Here is a 22903-nt window from a genome sequence, read left to right as displayed (position 1 = left end):
ACAGCAGTAGCTTCCGGTGTGTCTGCGAACCCGATACTTTCGCCGAAAGCCCCGGCTGTCAGTACATAAGAAGAAGAAGGAGATAGGCTTTGCTATGATGGAAAACTGACGTTCCCGCGAAACGGAAGCCGACGCGCAGCAGCAACAAAAAGGAGTTGCGCCTATATACGCGAGAGTGCGAAAGAAGCCGACTTTGCCCTATATGCAGGCCTCCCAGCATTGCAACTTGACGAAGTGCCCCTGCGGATGGGAGAACTAGTCTCACTGATGCTGAGCCGCGATCAGACTTCTCAGACACTCTTTCTTTCGCTCTTTGACTGCTATTCTAACTTGCCTTTTATATACATATAAGCCATCCAGTATTTTTCCTCGTCGGCCCGTTTCCTGCTGCAAATATAAAGCCTACATGCAAATTGCAAAGGAAATGTATCTTCGACATATCACTTTAATTTGCATCATGGCTGTCTCAGTAAAGTGCGAATATTCCACTGCTGATATTTCAGTACATTCCACATAAAAGATATCTGATCGTATTGTTAAATTGAATTCCAAAAAGGGCTTTATCTTACTGCAAATTTCAAGCTCGCTTGTTACAAATTAACAAGCAGACTTACGATAACCGAAAACAACGAGTCACGAGTTTGCTCTGAAGAGGAAGCTTCAATAATTTATAATGAAGCATACTTGTCACAACAACGTCTTCGCGAGAAAAAACAACTAATGAAAATTATGCACAACGTGTTTCTTTCCCTCTTCATTGTGCGTAGCTTTCAAGCACAGAAACAGAATTTTGCGCTCGAAGCGGTAGCGAAAAGGCGCGATGTCGGTTATTTAATAGTGGTGCCTCGCAAAATTCTTTGACAAAGTCACGACTATAATTAAGCATGGCTTTGCGTAAAAGCAACGAAAACAAAAATACAGGTATCATTCTATTCGTGGAATATCGCGGGCGCGCTCTTGAAAATGGAATTGAATACGAATGAAGATTCGTCTTTGTCAAATAGCCTTTTGCTCCTTCCTCTCGGTGGTAGAGAATATGAAAGCTGCAGAGGATCTCGAGAGGCACTACGTGTTCAAACTCGAATATGCAACTTTCAGCAAATAAAAAAAGATGTTTTTTTTATCTCTTTTCCCACTTGCGAAGGCGCGAATACGGATTTTGTACTGAGATAAGTTTTTTCAAACGAATCATTCGCGAAAGGCGTTTTATCGGCATCCAATAAACAAAACTCGAGCCAACTTTCACAAAGCATCGCGAAAGAAGTTTGTTAGAGAGAATTCTGCCCATCCGAAGGTATTACTCGATGTTAATCAATAACTTGGCTAACCTAGCATCATCAGTCGTGTAAAAAATAAAAAAAATAGAATGGATCTGTTAAAAGAGAAATATTGAAAGTTGGGCGCAGGCTTCTGCGATAGTCAGTGTCGCATTTAGTAATCCTGATTAAGCATTCTCCTGCCATCGAGTGAGTACGCGGCAAGCAGCAAGAAAGAAAAGAAAAGAAAAGAAAAAGAAAGCGAGCTTGGCGTGGCGCGGTAGCTTAATCCTTGATAAATCCCTTTGGAAGTCCCTTCCATCGAGTCCTCTCTCTCTCTCTCTCTCTCTCTCTCTCTCTCTCTCTCTCTCTCTCTCTCTCTCTCTCTTTCTCTCTCTCCGGTAATTTCATTCAGTGACGCACTATTGCAACGGAAAAATTGTCTTTTGATATTTTCTTCACTTTTCCTTCCTTATATGCAAGTACGTATGTATGAGGGATAGCTGCATATTCATTCTCAAGATGGCAAACTTACCATCGGTGAGTCTGAAATTTTGTTCCTGCTCATTCACTCTCTCTCTCTCTCTCTCTCTCTCTTCTTCTTCTTCTTCTCTACCGTATCTCTTGGCCGCTTTTAAGTTTCTAGAGCGACGGAAGATACTTGAAGAGCTCGAATCGAGCAGCGGAGTTCTGTCAGAAAGGACGTTAACGTCGATGCTACTTTGGACGCTTGAGTAATTATTCTTGTATCGGTTTTATCGAGTGAAAATTCAGATGACTTTTAGCAGAAATCTTGCTTATTTTACGTAATATTCTGTTTAAATTTTTTTCTAATTAGATATTGTACAAAGACATTACAAGCGATTTACGTATCCGCCAACACTGTGAGAAGAGAACAGAGTTTCACGTAATTAAGAAACTTTGCATCTCGAGCTCATTTGATATTCACGGGCAAGTACATTTTTGAAAATGTTGCGCGTACGAATAATAGCCACAGAAACTTGAACAAGAACATATTTAGAAAGTATATTAAGAATGATAAAAAAAATGCAAGCTATGGTTAGCCTCTTCTTCAATAATTTTTTTAATTTTTGCATGTCAAGTAAAGAAAAAATCGTTTGTTCTGCGAAAAAATGCTTGTGTCACACAGAAACAAAAGAAAGAGTTTAAAAAGTAACTTACCTTGCATCACCTTTTTCGAGCAATAACTCCTCGAAGACTACTCGTATCCGCTCTTTCAACCTGCGCACAGAAAGAAAGGAATAAAAAATGGAAAGGAGAGCTATCAGTCAGTAAATCAAATTCGAATGCCGTATTTGTTGCATGTCAAACCTCACAAATAAGAAGATAAAGAAAACTAAGAGCAGCTAGACTTTCGCGAAAAGGCGAGTAGTAAGTCCAGAGAAAGCACATAGTAGCTAGATAAAATGGAATAGATTCGTTGGACGTGATTGTGTCGGCCACTACTACCGAGCCTCACCCCTCGTTTTTTCGAACACATATATGCACGCAAGCATTGCCTTCGTTATAAATTACCACGGCATTTTGCATTCACACGACTGCTACTCTTTCTGAAGTCGCCTTTTTTTACCTATCTTGTGCTGCCCTCGCGCGGAAGCCAATTATTTTTACTATTGTTGGCGTTTCCGTACTAAACAGGGGAAAAAAGTGACTATGCGAAAGATTTTCGTTTTAAGTATTTAATGAACTTATATCGAAGGAAAATACATTAACATTATGTGTACAGCTCCTCTAATTTTTCAATTACGATTCCTCACATATTGAGTGCCTATTTTTTCACTGTTTTGAAACAAAATTTTAAAACAAATCAAATGTTTCGATGAAATAATGTTCGTTGAGAATAGTTGAGCTTCGAACAATCAATTGAGTTGGTAACTGGCATTAGAAACTTCATGGATAAAATTATCCGACTTTTGTCGTAAACTCGTTGAATAGTATGGCGGTAGTCAGGTGAAAATTGAGTTAGCTATTTGTCGTCCTCGTCGCTGCCCTCGTGAGGTCATAAAATGAAATTTCGCTCGATTTTTCGTTTCGTTTACAACCACTCCACTTAGTTTCATGAAATCAATTTCAAGCAAAAATGTCCATTCAAATTAAATTGAATAAAGAAGAAAAATAAAAGATCCTGTCTATGTATTATTTGTTTTGAAGAGCATGAAGCTTTCAGAGCCACTTATTCTATCTTTAATTAAAGATATACGTTGGTTTTATCCGATCCATTATAAAGGAGACACGTTGAAAGAATAAAGGAAGGACACGGCAAAGCATAAACTCTATTATTTTCCATCCAACTTTACTCTTACGTCTGACGTTACTCTTTTGCCTCTTCTTGATTCAATTTTGTGCTTCTTTTACCAGAAAAAATATCTGGCTGTGAATAAAAAATCTTTCATTTTCGAGAGTACCAGGCTCTATCGTGGCAAAATACCTCTTAGAATGATCAAAATGTCAAAAATACACTAATTTCAACGTGAATTTGCTCAGAAAAAAATATATCGCGATAATAGCGTCGTAGAAAGTGTGAAAGCTCGTTGATTAATCGGATAGCTTACCTCGCTCGAAAGTGATATTGGCAGTGGATGTTCTCCGGGTATGGGGCTGGGTATCGAGGCGAGTAGAAGTGTCCGTGCTGCGGTGTGAATTGCGAGCTGACGAACTGATAATCGCACATCTTGTTAGGCACGAGCTGGCCGTCAGTCTCGAAGATACCTGCAAAGAGGCAAGCGTTTAATTATCGGAGGAGGCAAAAAGATCTCCCCACTTGCGCCACGACGCTCTTCAAACTCTCCATCTTTTCCTACGTCTTTTTACATGACCTGGCAGATGATGCCTTGATAAGGCTGTACTCGTGCGGAATTTTAGCAACTTTGCACTTCCCTTAGTTAGTTTTACTTTGAAAATGTTATCTTGCTTTACTTTTCCTGATGAGCTATATCTTATTTAGGCCAGACATCCTAAACAATGGATAATGAAAAATACATTATTAAGCATATACTTAGTAAACTTGATATTATTCACTATACTCTGAAGTAAGAAAGAAATGTTGGAGTCTTTTAAGTTGTTTATTATCAAGTTGTAAAAATTCTGATTATCACACTTGAAACAACTTCTTATGTCGAATGTCCAATAATAGGTCATAAACCAGCAGTTTCAAGACTACGAACGGAAAATATAAAAGTATATCGGGATTGGTAGTAAAAGACATCGCCACTAGAAATAAAAAAATTTGATGGCTAGCAGTAAATAAGTTACCGCTTTGCTATATGGGGTATTAGTTTCTTATATATGTGTGTGTGCGTGTGTGAGTGAGTGAGTACGTGAGTGAGTAAGTAAGTGAGTGAGTGAGTGTGTGTGTGTGTGAGTGTAAATTTTTGGAATTCCATCACACAATTACTTGTCCCACGAAAATTCAATAACAGTCTTTTTCCACACGTTGTCTTGCTATTATAATAGCTTTATATATTAAAACACTAAACATCACGACAGTAAAACATTGATAATCTGACTGAAATCTTTATAAGGCCACATTATCTCTCAAAAGGCTCAAATTTTAACTAATGTCAATATTTGTATCAATGCACGTGAGATATAGAATTCGCTGAGATTCAATGCAAGCGCGCGAGAGCTTCTCATCGGAAAATGCCTGCGGAGACGTGGCACACAGTTCGCATTGTGTACTGAAGATATACACACAGCGTACATAGTTTGAAGAGCATCTGCTTTGTAGCAAAGTTTTCTGCAAGGAATAGAACATTTTTTCGGTTGTACGCGTGCCAATTGCTTTTGCTTTATGATTCTTTTCAATCGCACTCGCCTTGCAAAAAGCCTTATCGATGACTGAAAGAGAAGAAAGTATTTACCACGATGTACCGCAAGTTTTTTTTTCTTTTTCTCTCTATCGATCGATTGGCAGCTTATTTAGGAGTAAAAACTTGGCAAATAATAGCTTTTATTGTGCTACGTGAGTTTCCGAAACAAACTTTAATACACGGAATTGGAAAGGTACACTTACGTTTTTCTACGTAATCCAACGCTACAAAGTACATTTTTAGTTGAAAGTATCTGTTATACCACATATCGATGTACAACAAGAAGATAGCAATTATTGTTTTGAACGTCCCTTGTGAGGCAAAGAGGATTTTCCAGAGATATCCATACTTACAGAACGGCGGATGAATTATTATTTGTTTGAGCCACTGCAATCAAATTATTGGAGTCCTCCATCATAGAGAGTATCAGGTGCAATAAGCATTTAAAAATTTAATACGTCGTATAATATCGCACTCATTGTTCTATTCGAAATGGAGCTTTTACATACTATAAACTAGCTGCACATGAAAGTCTTGGGCTTGTACGCTCGATCAAAATTAACGTCGACTGCATGATAATGATAAAATTGGCTAAACGAATGATCGAGCAGCCTGTCGACATGCACGCACGTAATAAGCCCAACATAGAGTGGATACGAATTTTCCCATCTGAGTAAGCTATATAATAGGTCCGCCGTCGAAGTTTATACGGCGACAGATTGATAGGTGATCTTTTCGTTTTATAGGCATGTAGCAGAAAAGCAAGAAAAAGAAAGGTTAGGGAGAGAATTCTTATAAAACGGAACTAAGTAGTAATCCTACTTTATTGAGCTAATAAAGCTCTTTCTCTTGAGCGCGAGCGCATACACAGAGCCCAAGTGCATAATAGAGGCCAGCTCCAACCGTAAAGCCAGACGTCATGCTATATCTATACAGCTCTGCCGCCTAACTATATATATCGTATCTCATAAGCACGAGGCTTTTCTTGAAGGTTGAAGGGGGGAGAGCACAGCGACAATCTCCTTTCGCCATGCGTATGACCTCTGGCTTCATGCTCATTCCTCTCTTTTGCCTCTCCAGCTGTTTTATTTCCTTGTGCTTTATCTCTTTTCGCTTACCAATTTTCTTCGTCACACATTGCCTTTGTGTGTGTATGTGTGAAATCTCCTTTACATCACCCTGTCGACTACTTTGAGCTCTTGTTTAATTATGTTACGACCAAATTTCAAGTGAGATTCGGTATCAACGCACTTGCGTATATATTTTGTTAATTAGCATGACACGAGAATGCCAGGCGCCTGGTTACGTAACGACTGAAGTTTTCGCGAAGATTCGTTAGTAATTGCGTGAAAGAGCAGTGTGTTTGTTCATTGAGGTAATTGAAGTGTCCTTTCTTTCGACGCTAATTGTTAGTGGTAAATGTTCAAAGGAGGCGCTTCATTTGTTCAGTTGTTTCAAACACATTGTAAAATTTCGAGTTATTCCTCTATTACAGCTACAAAGCAATCGTTATATATTTAAAACTAGAGAGTTGAGAATGGAAAAGAAATCGTCGTGTAATGAAATTCGATTAGCATGTCTGACTGTATCAAGACATTTTCTACTTGAGCATGTATAAAATGGTATATGAAATACGCAAAAGTCTTTAACAATGAAACTTTCCTCATCGGCAATTCTCAAGCCTCTTTGGAAAAAAGTTAAAATTGCATTCGATACTCCCGGTCAGTCGTCAATCGACCTATTTCTTTTCTCTTTTAGCTCTCTCTCTCTCTCTCTCTCTCTCTCTCTCTCTCTCTCTCTCTCTCTCTCTCTCTCTTGCCGATCAATGGCTTGTGCAGGCCAACTACTTTCGACAATCTGCTGCCTGCCTGTAAGTGGGTTTCCCTTTATGTATAGGGATACAATAACGCTACGTGCCTTAGGACGAGATGAACAGCTCATGCTATTGCTAATGCTTATTGTTACGAGGAGTTCGACTCTGCTTCCTCTCTCTTTCTCTCTCTTTCTCTCTCTCTCTCTCTCTCGAGCTAATCGGCTTCCATAATTTTTTTAAGATCATTACAGCAATGCTCTTCCAATTATTAACTTGCGGAATGAATTTGTGATTATATAACGTTTATAACTTATTCTAAGTAAGAGAGGAATTGAAATTTGTTTTGTTGAATGGAAAGGATTTTTTATGGTGTTTGCGCGCCATGAAATACTTTTCTGGTATAAGAGAAGAGTGTCAACGATAAAAATGATTAAATCACCGAAGAAAAATGACTAATATTGATTTAAGGTGAATAGTAATGATTTGAAGAATGCGAAACGTGACAGTTTAGCTTTGAAAAAGAGCATTGAACCAGATAATTATTGCATAATTCATCTGTTGGCACGAAAACGATTACATTGCGTTTGAAGCGAAGTGAGCATGTACATTCAGTGATCTTGAAAAAATATGTGGCACGCAGCAAAGCTAAGAAGTAAAATTCTGTAAACCTTCTAAAAAATTAAAGCTATTCTTGGAAAAGCTACACGTGCTATAAAATCCAAAGAGAAAAAAGGTGAGTTGCGAGAGTTTATATATAGAGAGTGGCATTTGAAGCTACATGTGCAATACAACTGCCACAGAGCTTAATTTACATTTATGAGAGGTGCTTACATGTTCATTTACCGTAAAAGCGCTTACGCGGTTACGTACAGGGTAGACTAGGGATGGTTGTAGGACCATAAAGCCCGTTTATGTTTGATTGGCGTCCTCGTTCTCGCTAAAAAAGCGAATGCGTCACTTGGCAGTAGCAGTAGCCGCGGAAATTCAATCCAGCACACGTAACGTGTACGGCTTCTGCTGTCGATGTACACGTAGTCGTGTAAAATTAACGTGCTCGCAATTCGTTTAATTTATAAATGTGGCTGAGTGCGGTGAACTTGCGCTGTGGAGGGAGAAAGTTCGCTCGACACAACTTTCGACCTTAATTGTAACGGTCGGGCTATTCCCGCTGTCGACTGACCGCAATAGAACATTATTTACAGGTATAGGAAAAACCAGCTTCGACCAGCGTATGCTGCGCCGAATCGCGATTTTTATTGATCTGGCCATTTCATTATTCGATGGCGTTTGTTTAGTTAAGCAGGTATAGTTTCAATTTTTCTTCGATTTCGGCTTGTAATAAGATAATAAGGAAAAAATTGAATTGAGCAAGTCTTCATTAAAATATTAATTTGTATTTTACATAAATCTATAAAAAAAGTAACGTGTACTTATAAATTATTTAATTTTTTAGCAGAAACTCAACAAGTTTTTACTTGCACGAATCATTTACTTAAAAATTCAAAAAATCTTGATTAATAGAAATGTAATTTAGGATGAAAAATAGCAAAAATAGTAATTTTGCGAAATATTATGTTAGTAAATTCTGTAAAGCTGTTACGAAGACGGTCTACCAATAGAAAATACAATGGTGTTGTCTTTTAATTCGGCTAGGTTTGAACGTCAGCTTTCGTGCGGTTTTGTAAACGCGCTGCACCTCCACGATACTCGATTGCGCCGGAAATTGATTTTCCATGTGTACAAAACGACTCGCGCTCATGGACTCTTATGAAATTTGATATTAATTTTGAAATTGTTATTAAACGATGATTTATTGTATATCTCGTGAAGAATCTTCTAGAAATATCGAATTTTTATCTAAGTCTGTACATATTAAATATTTGGTTTACAAAGCTTGAAATGAAATACAGATTGTTGAGAAAAATCACAAGACAAAAGTCAAGAGCACTTGAAAAATGAGCGTAAAGCTTGAAAAAATAAGCAGAGTAGGTATACAAGCGGGAGTAGTTACAACAGAGCACTCATGAATGTATATATATATGTATAACACAGGATTATCGTAAAGGCTATAGAGAATAGTCTAGCGTATCGCTCGGCAAGTGTATTGCTAAGCTCGGCCAAGTGAATTATGACCGTGGCAAAGACTAATATTATCCTCAGGTTGGCAGTGCGCGCATACCAAGAGAGCGGAGAGAGAAAGCCATAAACGCGTTATGCGCGGCAGCATTAGAAACTGCAAGCCATATCGCGAGAGCGCCACTTGTCGAGGAAACAATTAAGGAGTCAGGAGCTTTAGGAGACATGCGGGACACTTGGACAGCCAGTGGGAAATTCCTTACGCGACGAACTATGCGTACGCCGTCTCTCACTTCGTCAAAGTGGCTTCTTGTTGTTATACGAGTCAAATCAACTATATAGTTAGCGATGGTACCTTCCACCTAAACTACTAGCCAAAATATTCAATACTTGCAAGGAAAACACCATCATTCCTAGCAGGCAAGTCCAAACGAAATTTATTAGGCGGATCATAATCAACCATATCGACTGTGAGTATACGGCTCATAGCTCGGCCAAACGAAAACTAAAATAGGGCAATGGCATTTTCAGCCTAGTCGCGTCTCGCAAAAAAGGCAGAGAGAGAAAGAGAGAGAAAAAGAGCGGCAGAAAGGGCAACAATCCATTCGGCGATAAAAGTTTGGCGCAACAAAAATAAAAGCGAAACGATAGGAGGAGGGAAAAAAGCCCGCGAGCGTCGCATATCAAACGTCGAACTTGTTCGACTGGGCCAGACGCGCTTGCGAGCGCTGAGAAAGATGTTCATCGCGCGATGGGATTGGCTGATGGGCAGACTGAAAAACTCGTTATGTTGGCTCCACGATCTACGGATATTGCACACTGTGCTGCATCCAGATAGACGTAGAGAGGAAAGGCATTTCGGCTTTTCCGTTTGAGAAGACGCTAATTTTTAACACTTGGAAAATCCTGTTATATTTCAGTTTTTCAAAACTTGTACTTTCCATTCGACAATTCACGTGACATAGTGTATTCAACACCGCGAATTTTACATATTTAGCTGATGCTAGTGTATGAAAAGCTTCACACACGTTTGAATGTCTTTTCATACCTTGTACGCTAGTAAAAACGGTGTATGCAAATGAATTTCTGAAAGACGACACTTTCTTTCTTGTTTGAAACATTACATTTTTTATTTTTCAGATTTGAAAAAGATTAAACGTGAATATTAAATTTTATTTAATAACTCAGAAGATTCAACTAACAAATAGAAATTACATAGTTCAATAAATAAATAATATTTCGTTCGTTAGACGAAAACGAAAAATATTTCTTCAAAAAGTTCGTCTTGTATTTCGTTATATAAACTTCGTTGAAAAGCAGACACACTTGTTAAAGAGAAAAAAATTAATATTTGAGAAATAAAAAAGCTCAAAGAAAAAAAATTAATGAAAACACGCACATTTTCATTTTTATCGCATATTGGTATAACGTGGTATATCTCATGGGGAAGAGAAAAGAGGGGTTTACGTTACCTAACAGAAACCTTTACATTTAATGAACGAGCCGCTTTATTTACATGGCAGGCCTAACTGAGAAAAATAGTTAGGGGATGAAAGAATTGCACCGCCGAAGAAAAGAGAAGGCGGATTTCGCGGTTAAGTACTCTCTCACTGTGGGAGAGTCTCCCCGCGGGCGTAATAAAAATGAATAATGAAAGCGAAGCGAGAAAGAGGGCGAGAGAGAGAGAGAGAGAGAGAGAGAGAGAAAGAGAGAGAGAGAGAGAGAGAGAAAAAGAAGAATATAAGGGGGAGGGCGAAAATAGAGGGAATTATAACGTCTCGACGAGTGGAGCTTTGGTCGTCGTCCGTTGATGAGTACTTTATCGTTATACTTTTCAAGGAGCTTTACTTAGCCATTCAAGTTCCACTCTTTCTCTTTTTGCATCCGTCTGTCTCTTTATAGGCTAGTTTGCATCGGTGTGCAACGACGGCGAGGTGCTTTGTCTCTGCGTCTCCCTTGGTTGCTGCTGTACTGTGTGTCGGTCCCTTGATTTTAATCGTAAATCCGTCCGCTGCAAACTTCGTTGCGCCATTTTTCGGCCAAGTTTTGCAATTTAAGTTGAGCTGGACCCACCGAACATTTTCTTGTCCCATCCTATCGTCAAGTGTATGATTGAGTATCCTCGTTTTCCTATTTCGTTGTACGTCATTCTTCACATTGATCCGCGCGTGATGCAAATGTATTGTCCGCCAAGAAATATCGTATTGCACGACAGTTTTAGATGTAGATTATTACTCAATGACGCATTTTTTTCACTCGACATGGAGGTAATATTACTTACTCTGACGGACGTTCATGAAATATTTATTATTTAGATGTTACGTGATTCTGCGGACTTCTCAATTAAAATCAATAAACATTTTCTAGAAGAGACCCCTTTTTCAATCGAATATTGAGGCCGTGAATTGACATCTCCGCTTGAATAAAAACGTTTCCTTTTTATAATTCGATAAAGTAGAACGATACGTCAGTGCCCGTTATAAATTTAGAAATCGTTCTATTATATTCGAGGAATGTAATAATGAAAGATTTATTTCTGAAAATTCTCGGAAAAAAAAATGTCGACCGGAAACTTTTACCTTAGGATTTAAATTTAGCACTGATGACCTAAAAACAGCGGGTAAAGAATTGAAATATAGATCGTTTCTATAAATTACACAGATATACCTACATATATCCTTCAAACTCTCTAATCGAATACAAGCAGTGACAGTCACGTCCGCAGTACTTTTGACGGGCGTCTAAGTAAATCTTTGGACTTAATAAATGTCGAATAGCGACAAGCACACGCTCATCTTCCAAATCAAGAGATTACTACTCTTCGACGTTAGCCGCCAAGTTAATTAACTGAGAGAATGAGGTGTGGTGGTGTGGCCTCCTGAACTCAAACCGAATTATCCGGAGATTTCTTTTCCGGACCAGCTTCATCTTCCTGTCAAAGTACACCCCACCTCCTCCTCTTCGCCATGTATATGCTGCTCTGGGAGCTCGGGGATTTATCGCGCGACGTTCTATTTATGGACGCGCTTGAAACGACGCTTTTGATAAAGTGATTTACTGGGCTGACGCTTGAATTTGGCGTTCCTCCACGTTGACGTTTGCTTACTCCAATACGCTTTTGTTTGCTCGACTTTCTTTCGCTTTTTCCTTTTTTTTCTTTTGTTGGAAATCCTGTATTTTTTACTTTGCTGAATGACGCCATTATTTTGCCGTGTAATTGACAGGGTTTTGATTTATGATATGGAATTAACTACATTATATTTTATGTTTGAATATAATGTATATAATACTCACGTTGGTTAATATTTTCATTCCAGAGAAGTTGAAGCTGGATAGATTATGTGAAAAATTCTAGTAGGATAATACGACGTGAAATTCAAGTATAAAATCAACGAAAAAGCATTTCATTCAGAGTTAGCACGAAATTTTATCCGACAAGCCAAAGTTTATAAAGTTTTTTAGAATTGAAAATCATCTGATTGCATTATCTAACTTGATTTCTATCGTTTCTACAAAGCTTCATTATAAAACTCGTAAAGCTAAGTTCGTAATGTCAAATTAAGATATGTTTACATTAAGCGAGTATCGCAACGTTCTAAGCATCAGTCTTATCGAAGAACAGTCCAACAGATTCATTCGAGAATATTTTATTATCAGCGTATATCACGAATGCAAAAGAATTCACAAGGTATCCTTGAGACTGGAATCAACAAGCAATTTGCAGGCTGTAGGTAGAAACTGCCGAAAGGTGTATGACAGCGAACAAGCCCAGTAGCTCTCTTGAACGCGTATCAGGCATCCGGAACACGCCGCACGAAAGTATGCACCGACTGTCAAAGGGTCATGCGTCAACAAATTCACGAATCGATCAGTCACAGGCGCCGGTAACTCCAGCCCGTGAATAGTTTTACCGACTCGAAAGTTTCGAGATAGAACGTGATCGATTCAAACCTCAACTCAAAATAATCCCCGACTTGTGCGAGCGACAAACTCTCCACTCTAATAACCTCTTCCGCTGCTTTCTTCTTCGTCATTTATTAACGTTATATACGCTGGTAAATGCGTGTCATAAATTTCGTTGGAGCAGTACCCTAAAAAGGAAGAGACTTTGCCAATTTTATCCAAAATTAATCTGTCGACTCTACGTAGTATATGTTAGTTATGAAATAAAGGGAAGCTGTAGATAAGATAGGTCTTTGTATTGGTTGCAAGCTTGTATGGCGTCGACAGAATTAATATAGATCGATTGGTTTATTGGTGTAGAAGTGCAAGCTTTGATGTCGATCATTTTGATACATCGATCTTCGATTGTACTTTCAGTTTTACTCATATTCACGTTACTGCAACTCGATACGACAAGCTCGACATTTCAGTGAACCTGACAAGTAGAATTGTAAACAACCTCCATAACTGAGGTTGCACCGTTGTAATATCCTTGACGTTGTCAAAAGCAGCCCGGAATCATCTCTGAGTACTCTAAAATCTAAAAATAAGCCAACTAATCAGTCATGCCGCAATCTCGCGTCCACCTTACCATATTGTCCATACAGCGTCAGGTATAAAATCGACAGACGAATATCAAGGAAGCACAAGAGGGTTAAGAAAGAGGGAAAGCCTGTGAAGCATTAATTTGCGCATATATTCCCAGCAAGAGACTTCTCATGGCTGCGGATAATTTTTCAGGCGGCATCAATCATTCGGTGACACAAAGCACAATAAGCCGCTGATAGTCACGGTGGCAGGGAAGCAGGAACGACAAGAGGGAGAGAAAAAGAAAGAGAGGAAGCGAGGCCTCGCGTGGCAGTCCGAAAATAATCCAATTTTCACCCTCAAAGTGATAATAAACGAATCGTCAACAGCCCTCCCGCGTGACATAAAGCTCGTTAGCCTTTTCCCCTTTTCTCTCCTCTCGGTTTTCTTGCGGCCATCGATATTTCTGGTTGGGCAAACGAGCGTCGCTGTCTAGCGACAAATCTGGCTGGATTATCGACTGTATTTCTAGTATTTCCCGTGGCCGCTTGTAAGCTCCTATAGGCTTGGCACGTATGTGACATGTGCGCGGCACTGAATTCAATAAGTAGAAGATAGCCGTTTTTGGCTTTTCCTGGCGCTTGCCTGGATTACGTTGACGACCTCCATTCTCGCACTCCAAAATACACTGAGTGCCGAACTTGGGCGATATCGTTAAAAATTAATACTCTTATCCAGACTAACTTGGCGCCGAATTCGCCCGACATTGTCTGCTAAAATTATGCAAGAAACGAGGAATCAAGCTAAAACGGCTTGCTAGTTTAACGGACCAGGCCAAACACACACACACACACGCCGCGCGAGTAATTTGGCGAAGCTGCATCCACGGAATTATATACATTTTGCTATTTCGAGATTAAATTCTGATCAAGCTCTACATTTTCCGTCTCTTTATTTACCTTGGCGAGTATAGACGTTATGAATTGAAATTTCATGGTTATTTTCATCGAACTGCTCGAAAGAAGAAGACTTCCTTACGAAGCAAAAATAGGTTGTCAAACTGAAGGATATGAGATAAGCGTAAAAGCCATCGCTCGGTAGAAATTCAATTATTATCCGTATCACACGAAGCTCCGATGTTGAAAATAGCTTCCTCTCTCATGCTGCTCATACAATCCACTGATGCGCGGAATATTGGATAGCTAAAAGCAATTATTTCTGTAATTCAAGTGGAAAGACTTAGCGGTTCATCGTCGTACTAGAACTGCTCTAGCGAATATTCCATGGAAACTTTATTGGAATGAAATTTCACATGGGGAACATGTAAGAAGCTTATCTATGTGTTACAATCTTCGATCTATCAACTTGCCTTTTCATTCTCCCGTCAATAGATTCTAGCTTAGGCAGATGTGTGGAATGGACGAGCAAAAGACAACCAAAAGAAAAAAGAAAGGTATTTTGCATGATAAAGCTCTTTATTGCTCGCAAACTAAAGTTTCTCATTGTTTGACGCGCAAAGTCAATTACGTTGACGTAAACTCCGGGGGGAGGCAGAGTGAGACGAGTAGGGCTTTAGCAAGGCGGAGGCCAAAGAGAGAAAAGACATTATGAGAGTCTGTTAGATTATATTTGCTTATCGCCCATGCTCCACGATATTCCGTTGCAAATGTCTGCAGTCTGGCGTGCTTAACGAACCCAACGACGAGAGAACTTTCGGTGTTACATATAGACGAATAATTTGATTCCAGTGAAAAGTCGACGTAGTGACGGCTTCGCATTTAATCATGTCGACAGTTTCAACGTTATCTTGTTGGCGAATTGATTATTTTGAATTGGAAAATGCAAGGGATAGCATATTCTAAAGAAACGCTTAGCCGGCACAGGGCGAACGGCTGCCATTTGAAGTGGGCTCATTGAATGCCAACGTGTAATGTGCAGCTTTTATTCGACATCGCTGCATCTAATTTCGCTCAGGAATATTGAGTAGCCTCGATGGATTAATAGCGCCCGAAGCATATCGACTGAATTATTGTGATATTAATGTCAAACTATCCGCGAAATCCAGTATCACTGTATGCACGCATCCGAGATATTTGACGCAGCGTTATTATTCCGTAATATTCCTCGCGCAAAACCGACGAATTAGCCTACGCTAAGCTCAACCGTGTAATATCCGCTGACGTTATAATATCAAATTACTATTGCCGACTATTCGAAATCGACGCAAAGTTCCGAAATCGCGCTCGCCTAATGCGTTTTCACATGGTATCTCGCCTGCAAGGACATTTCAATAAATACAGACAGTAACGTGTATCCTGCTTGTCATATAGGCTTTGGACGTAATGAATGGATGGTAAAGTGGAAAGTGGACGACAGGTCTGAGCTAAAAGAATACCCTAACCGCAACCAGTGGCAGTAGTATGGCTTTCGAACACCTTCCCGTGCGGGAAAGTGCATCGACAAAGCAATTATTCACGCATAATTCACGTGTACAGAACTTTCAACTCCTCAAGCTCAACAAGCCTGTTGGTTATTCGGGTATGGGGGTTGCTCGAGAAAATTTCTGATTGTGAATGTTCAAGGCTATTAAATATATTTTCAGTCTGTGTCTTGATTGTTTGCTGCTTAAATAAGCCAACTTATTTGTAACGATTCATGCAATTGTCAACCATCGTTTCTGATATACGCGCGAACGAATATTTTCAGTGAACGCTTGATACACTTATCTCGTAGAAAGCATACTTTTTCAAACGTGTGGTAGTATAATAGTTGACTGTACGACGTTTAATCTGGAATTTTTATGATTGATCAAATTGAGTTATATCGATCAACTAGTCGAACTTGAATACTACTTGAGTTGAAAATTTAATTCGATACGATCACATTACTCCAACAGAAACGCGATGTTGGTTCAATACAAGTGATAGTATGGACATAGCTCGTAGTCTTACTAAATAATTTTTCCTTATCCCTTGGCCGAAAGTGCCTATTTCCCGGCCTGATTTCGCTCCGGGAAGAGGGACTTTTGCGGCCTGTTTGGGAAAAGCGGCGCTGATTGGCTGTTTGGGAAACGCGGCGCTGATTGGCTGAAATGCTTTTTTCTATCCAGGCGCGGAAAGGCTTCGGAAAGAGTGTCCTTTGCGGCGTTTTTAAAAAATGTAGACCCTTGATAGGCAAAATTAGAGTTTTTTTTTTATCTTTTGACCGAAAGGCTAAGAAAAGAGCGCTTTTTACGGCGTCTGTAAAAATGCGGGGGTTGGCTGAAAGATTTTCTTACCAGTCAAACCAAAGCTTTTGCTACTGTACGCCGGTAAAGACGTAGAGTTTGATCTCCGTACATAGTGTTGTGCAAGTGACCTTTGTTTTTCATGCCCGCCCTGACCAGTAAAACCTCGGCTTCGCCTCGTTTTTACAAAAGTCAGGCGGGCTTGGAGACACCTAACCGTACTGCAGCTAGACCAGCTTAACATGATTTAAGCGGAAAGTAAAAAGCACGCGCAGCTACATGGAAAGAATTTCATGTTGAAATGACTAAGATAGCTTAGTAAAAATTTCAGTGACGCCCAGTAAAATTTTCAATCATAAAGTATGACGACTTGGGGTTTCCCCGGATTTTCCCCAAATGTTTTTTCTGTACGCTATAGAGCAGCGGCATTAGACGCGCGACGCGCATGCGCAGCTGTCATTCCCGCACACTCGGTTAGCCTCTAAAAGTTTAGGTATTTCAACTTTACAGAACGATCACCATAATTTTTATTCTCTCCGTGTACACGGCACTTTCGGCCAGGGATAAGGAAAAATAGTATACGACACACGGCCAGATAGTTGGATGCCCAGGCGTGCGTAATATCACTTACGCACGCCCCGGAAATCCAACTTTCTGGCCTAGTGTCGTAATGTACTATTTATAAAATGACTATTGTCAGACTATCAAAGAGCACAGTCGGTAACGTATATTTCTACGTATGAAGAGGAAAAAATACACCCAATACAATGAAATCACACTTTCATCGCACAAGATCATCAGATTTCCGAGCGTGCGCTCAGCGAGCACGTTTCATATTTTCGTACGGCTCATCGCGCTCGTGCATTCGCACATATACGAATCAAGATGACTTTGTGATTGAGCTTGGTTTGCGCGCATTCATTTGTGTCACGTACGCGTGTTTTTGTTGCTTCCTCTTGCTATTTTTTTTTGTTTTTTCGGTTGCGCGTGAAAACGCGTATCGCATAGCATGTACGCAGCCGAGCGATAAATATCACAAAAAATGAAATAAAATAAAAGCTAGTCGCGCGAAATTGCCTTTCTGCCAGTGCCGATTGACGAAACTAATATCGCGGACGTTTTCGAAATAATGGAGATATAGCGGCAAAGTTGTTCTCGCTGGCGAACTGTCCAACCGCTCTTTTTTTGTTTTCGTTTCACTCGATACGGCCTTTCATATTTCATTTGACAGACTCTCGCTGTCTTTTACTTTATTTTTTTTCAAACGAATGCGTTTTACTTTCTGAAATTTACGTCACTAGTGTCGTCAAGCGCGCTCCGCGCACTCGTCTTTCATTTGTACTAATATTCAGTTTTATGTGTTTGAATCAAATTATAATTATTTATAAACGAAATTAATAATTCTAAAATACACCACGTCATCAAAAGATTCTATGCTTTGATATGATAACATCCGTTGATAATAATTATCAATTCAAATTCAATTAAAATTTGTAGGTTTAGTTGTAATTTCAAATCGAATAATTTATTTAACAGAATTTTAGGTGTTTAGTTATAGATAATGGGAAGTGCACTAAGTTCGTTTCTCCTTTTATATTTTTTAAATATATCGAACAGTGAGCTGTGCTTGAAAATTATATTTTCTTTTTTAACATATATTTTTCCACGGTTCTAAACTTTTTGTATGATATCCCCATATCAAAAGATGTATTTTATTGACAAAAATACTGGAAATTAATTTCAGCTCTTTTGGAGCAGTGCTTCTCACAAACTAAATTTCAAAATCTTCACTTTTAATCAAAGTTATACTGTGTCACTTTTTATTTATTCATCCATCACATTTTCCACATTATATTTATATTTATAAATTTAATTTCTGAAAATGTTTCAAGAAATTACACAGCACCATATTAACCAGAGTAACTTCATAGAACTTTATGTAATACAAATAATAACCCACCTGACCATGGTTCAGACAATCAGATCACGAATAAAATAGCTTTCAGATCCATCTCTTTTTTATAAAAATTTGATAAAAAAAGGATAATGCCCATGGGGATATTTATTGCAGTTGTTGTTTTTGTTGATATTATGTGTTTGATATTATCTAAGATAATTGATATTTGCGGATAGATCAGAGATAATGAGTCTATTGCTTGTTTTAATATTATTTCGATGATTTCTCTTGTTATATTGAATTTAAATAATATAATTTTGAAATAATTGGCTTCTACCCAAAACTATTGCTATTTATAGAATCGCATTAATTTTAGTGATAGTTACGTTACTTATATGGATTTGCACAATATATATAATTGGAATTTTTGAAAATCTTTTGAAAGACAAAAGTATTTTTCATATAATAATCCGGAAATCAACCCGCTATAAAACTCGATAAAAATAAAAACCAAGCAATAGTATGCAGAAATTACGATAAGAAAAATCTTTGCTATATGAAAATATTGAAAAATCCGCGCATACAAAGGCAAAGTATACTCTCTTTTTTTTTCTTAAATATTCATTCGGATCCCCGGGTACATATAATTCTATGGCATTTACTTATTGCGTTCAACTCAACGTAAAGCTCGCAAACAAACAAAGAAGAAGAGGTCAACAGGCAAAACCGAAAAGAAATTTAAAAGTTTTGTCGCTTGAGTGTATATATATACTCACGTCTATCGATGAATCGAAAAGTTCCAGAGAAGCCAGTGAGATTGGCAGGCCAACCAGCGGCACGTTCAGCCTCGGTATGAAACTCAAAAATAAGAGTTGGGCCCGAACTGTAAAGGACTCGAGGCACGTCAGCTAGGTTACCACATAGTAGTCCTGACCAAGGCGTGTATTCTGAAACACCACGTACTTCTGGCTCCAAGTGAAGAAATACCTTTAGGTAGTCGCCTCGGGCACAGCTGTAAAACAAAAAAAGCTCATAGTGAAAAAGTTTGCAAAAGTATACTAACCACATGAGAATTGGGAGAAGGAGAAATGTCTTTCTCTCACCCGGCAAGATTAATGGGAGAGGAAACTAGAAACGAGGAATAACAGTTTTGATACTATTCTATGTCTCTGAAACGAGGCTTTTTTCCTTGTTGCTCTTTGTTTCTTATCTTTTCGCTGATGTACCTTTTCTATACTGTCTGGCTAATGCTTCTTGTGTACGCTCGCCGCGTGCGCACGCCAGCTTGTAAGTTTGACGGGTTTCCTATAGCCAATTGTTCGTTGACTGATTTTGAAATGTTCTTCAAAAATACGTATTTGTATGTTAGCAATTGGATAAATATTAAAATATGAATCCACTACAATCGTGTACATTAAGCTATCGGCTTATCGAAGCAAAGTAAAATTTATCAGAATTTAACTCAGTATTTCACTCGTTAATACAAAGGAAACTCAATTTTTAAATAAACCGAAATTTCTGAAAGCTTTCAATTATTTTTATGAAAATATTCAACGATAAATATTTATTTCACGAAGACGTTCTCAATTTTCGTTACGCAAACTTTCTCTTTACCTCTCGCTCTTTCTCTATCTCTCGTTTTGAACGAAAAGCATTTCAGCGTTCCCGCAACCCGCGGCACAAACTGCCGCGCAACCAATTCCGTTTACGTAACGCATGGCACATAAAGTAAAATAAAATCCCCTCTATGACGTTGGCTTTAGTCAGCGTGTAACAGCGAATCTCGCTGTTTAGATAGGTAGATAGAGAGAGAGAGAGTGTGTTGGGACAAAGGGGCCAAATCACGTCATGTGTCAGAAGTGGGGGCCGTCAACGTTGCTGTCTCTTCTATGCGAGGGACTTCTCTCCGCCACGTCTTAGTTTAGTTTCAACTTTCGACAGGTAACTATGGCCGTTCTCACCATGTGCGACTAAAAGAAAGTTAAGGAAATTAAGAAAGTGTCAAAATATCTAACTTGAGATCATTTAACGACCATCTCCTTTTACAACATAATCCAGAAAGACTGTTTTTTATTTGTTTCAATAGCTTCCATTCGCAGAGTGTTTTAGAATAAAATTTTAAGCTCACAAGTCACGCACATGTTGAGTTGAAAATTATAATATAAAACAGAAGGACCAAAAAGGGATTGCGATTATGCGAAAATACGTTCCGTGTAATAATCTCTACTACGCCACTGGAGATTCTGGTGTACGGAGATTGAACAGTCAGGCGATACATTTAAATTGGCTAACTAACCAGAATCCGCGCACACAGTCACGGATTGTGCTAGGGCTAGTTTCTCTATACGTTGCGCATAGTACAGTCGTGGTCGCCGGTTGTAACGCTTTCGGACGTTCAATTTCTGCAAGGCTAAACATCGGCTTGAATTTTCGGACTTGGAAGGACAGCTAAACTTTCGATAGCATGACATTGAATCACTTCACCTAACTTTATAGAGACTGTAGTTTGATGCTGACTATTGTTTTCTTAATTATCATGTGATTTTTGGAATATAGTTACACTTAACAAACTTGTTTAGATCATTAACATTATAAAAGTTAACTGCATCAAGCTTGCAACAACAAAGTACAACGCATTCACGAAATCACGCTTTGACATGTATTATTAGTCACCAAGTCGACTAATAATAAAGCGAGTCTGTTTGTGGAAAATATTTAGTGAAGCATAAGGTAATACGATGATAAAGAGAATTCTATTAGCGTTCCTGAGATTATAGAGTAAGCCTGTGCATTGGGCCTATTATCCGTTGAAGATATTAAGGATCCAATAAATATTCATCGCCATCGATAGTATATTTCATCCTTGATCACGGGAGTAATAATTGACCTACATATAATCCGAATCTGCATTCATATTACCTTCATCATGGAAAACTGGCGATTCGATTGGACTCGAGCTATCGTGCACCGAAACCCCGCCGTTTCAATTAGTCGGGACGAAATGAAAGCGCAAAAGGGTTCGATCTCTCAAGTTTCGTAATAAGTTGCATAAGTGGATCGGCAGGTTAAAGTTGCAAACAAAGTATCAGCTGGCTTGGGAGACAAAAAAAAAACGAGTATCAGCGGATTTTAAAGCCGATGGGGAGAGAAAGAAGCTTTATCCGTTTTCGATCTCGACCGACATCGGGCGATGGAAAAATCCAATCTTAGAGATGACTCTTCGCACTTTTCGACTACATCCTTTGCCTTCTGATGTCTTTGCACCCTTATACAGCTGCAATTCCGAAGGCTTCCCGCCAGAAATCTCTTCGCTTTCTCTACGTATCCTTGTATTCCCTGCCTACTTCTTTTCAACGATAATTCTTTTCAATTCTTAAATCATAACATCAATCATGAAAAATACGCTTATTTATAATGAATAATTGAATTGTTTTACCGATTTAAATGTTTTGCCTTCCTGTGTGGCTCATGTTACTCGATATACGAGAAAATTCGTTGAATCCAGATTCGAGGACATTATTTAAATGAACGTTCCAATCCTGCCATGCAGAAACGATCTTTTTTCGCGAATTACGCCAAATTGGGACATAAATCGAAAGCTCGTTAAAAGCTACTTCTAAATTATTTGCAAAACTCGATACGTAGAATTTTCACATTTTATAATTGTTATCAAGATTCATCAGTTGGCATAAGATCTAAAACATAGAAAAATTAATCGGAAAGCCAAGACTATCGGGATGAATAATGAATCATGCTCTCTTTAATCTAGAATTAAATTATAATAGATAGCGTCTCTTCGCAGGAAGCCAGCCAACGTGCGCACCAAACTTTTATCAGCGTCGTGCCAAAAATTTACATAAGCCAGTAGACGATAATAACGCAGTGAGCTAGCGCGATACATTAATGTTTGACATCGGCAAAAAGCTTTTGGACTCGCGCAGCAAAAGGCCATCGTAACTTTTCCATCTCATGCTCTTTTCTCTATCTTTGCCCTCTTCCTTTCCTTGAGCGCGCGCTGCATTAGCACGTAAAAGAGTTCTCGAAAAAGCAATTACACGCGTTCAGAGAAAAGAGCTGCATTTCGCAGACATTTGATATGTGTGTGTGTGTGTGTGTGTGTGTGTGTGTGTGTGTGTGTGTGTGTGTGTGTGTGTGTGTGTTGTATATATATAAATATTTATAGTCTACGATATCTTCCTATTGTCTGTTGAGTTTTTCGACTAATTTGACTAATTGTGCAGTTAGGCTAATTAGTTTATTTGTTTTTTAATGACTTCCTTTATGTATATATTCTGTAGTGCGCTAGTTTTAAAATCGATGCGTGTATTTGACGTG

General features: G+C 38.8%; 1 protein-coding gene across 1 annotated transcript in view; it reads right to left on the bottom strand.

Moving 5' to 3' along the window:
- Positions 1-22903, bottom strand: part of LOC131673685 (dorsal-ventral patterning protein tolloid-like) — a 78753-nt gene that overhangs the window by 4124 nt on the left and 51726 nt on the right. Inside the window, exons 4-6 of the mRNA XM_058951872.1 lie at positions 19345-19580; positions 3830-3986; positions 2439-2498 (exon numbers count right to left, since the gene is read on the bottom strand). Coding sequence (XP_058807855.1) covers positions 2439-2498; positions 3830-3986; positions 19345-19580 — 453 coding nt within the window. The remainder of the gene's footprint in view (positions 1-2438; positions 2499-3829; positions 3987-19344; positions 19581-22903) is intronic.

Source organism: Phymastichus coffea, unplaced genomic scaffold (assembly GCF_024137745.1).
Source record: "Phymastichus coffea isolate CEN01 unplaced genomic scaffold, Cenicafe_Pcof_1.1 PCOF00190, whole genome shotgun sequence".
In the NCBI taxonomy this organism is placed as follows: Eukaryota; Metazoa; Arthropoda; class Insecta; order Hymenoptera; family Eulophidae; genus Phymastichus; species Phymastichus coffea.
This window is presented reverse-complemented; position numbering and strand designations above follow the sequence as displayed.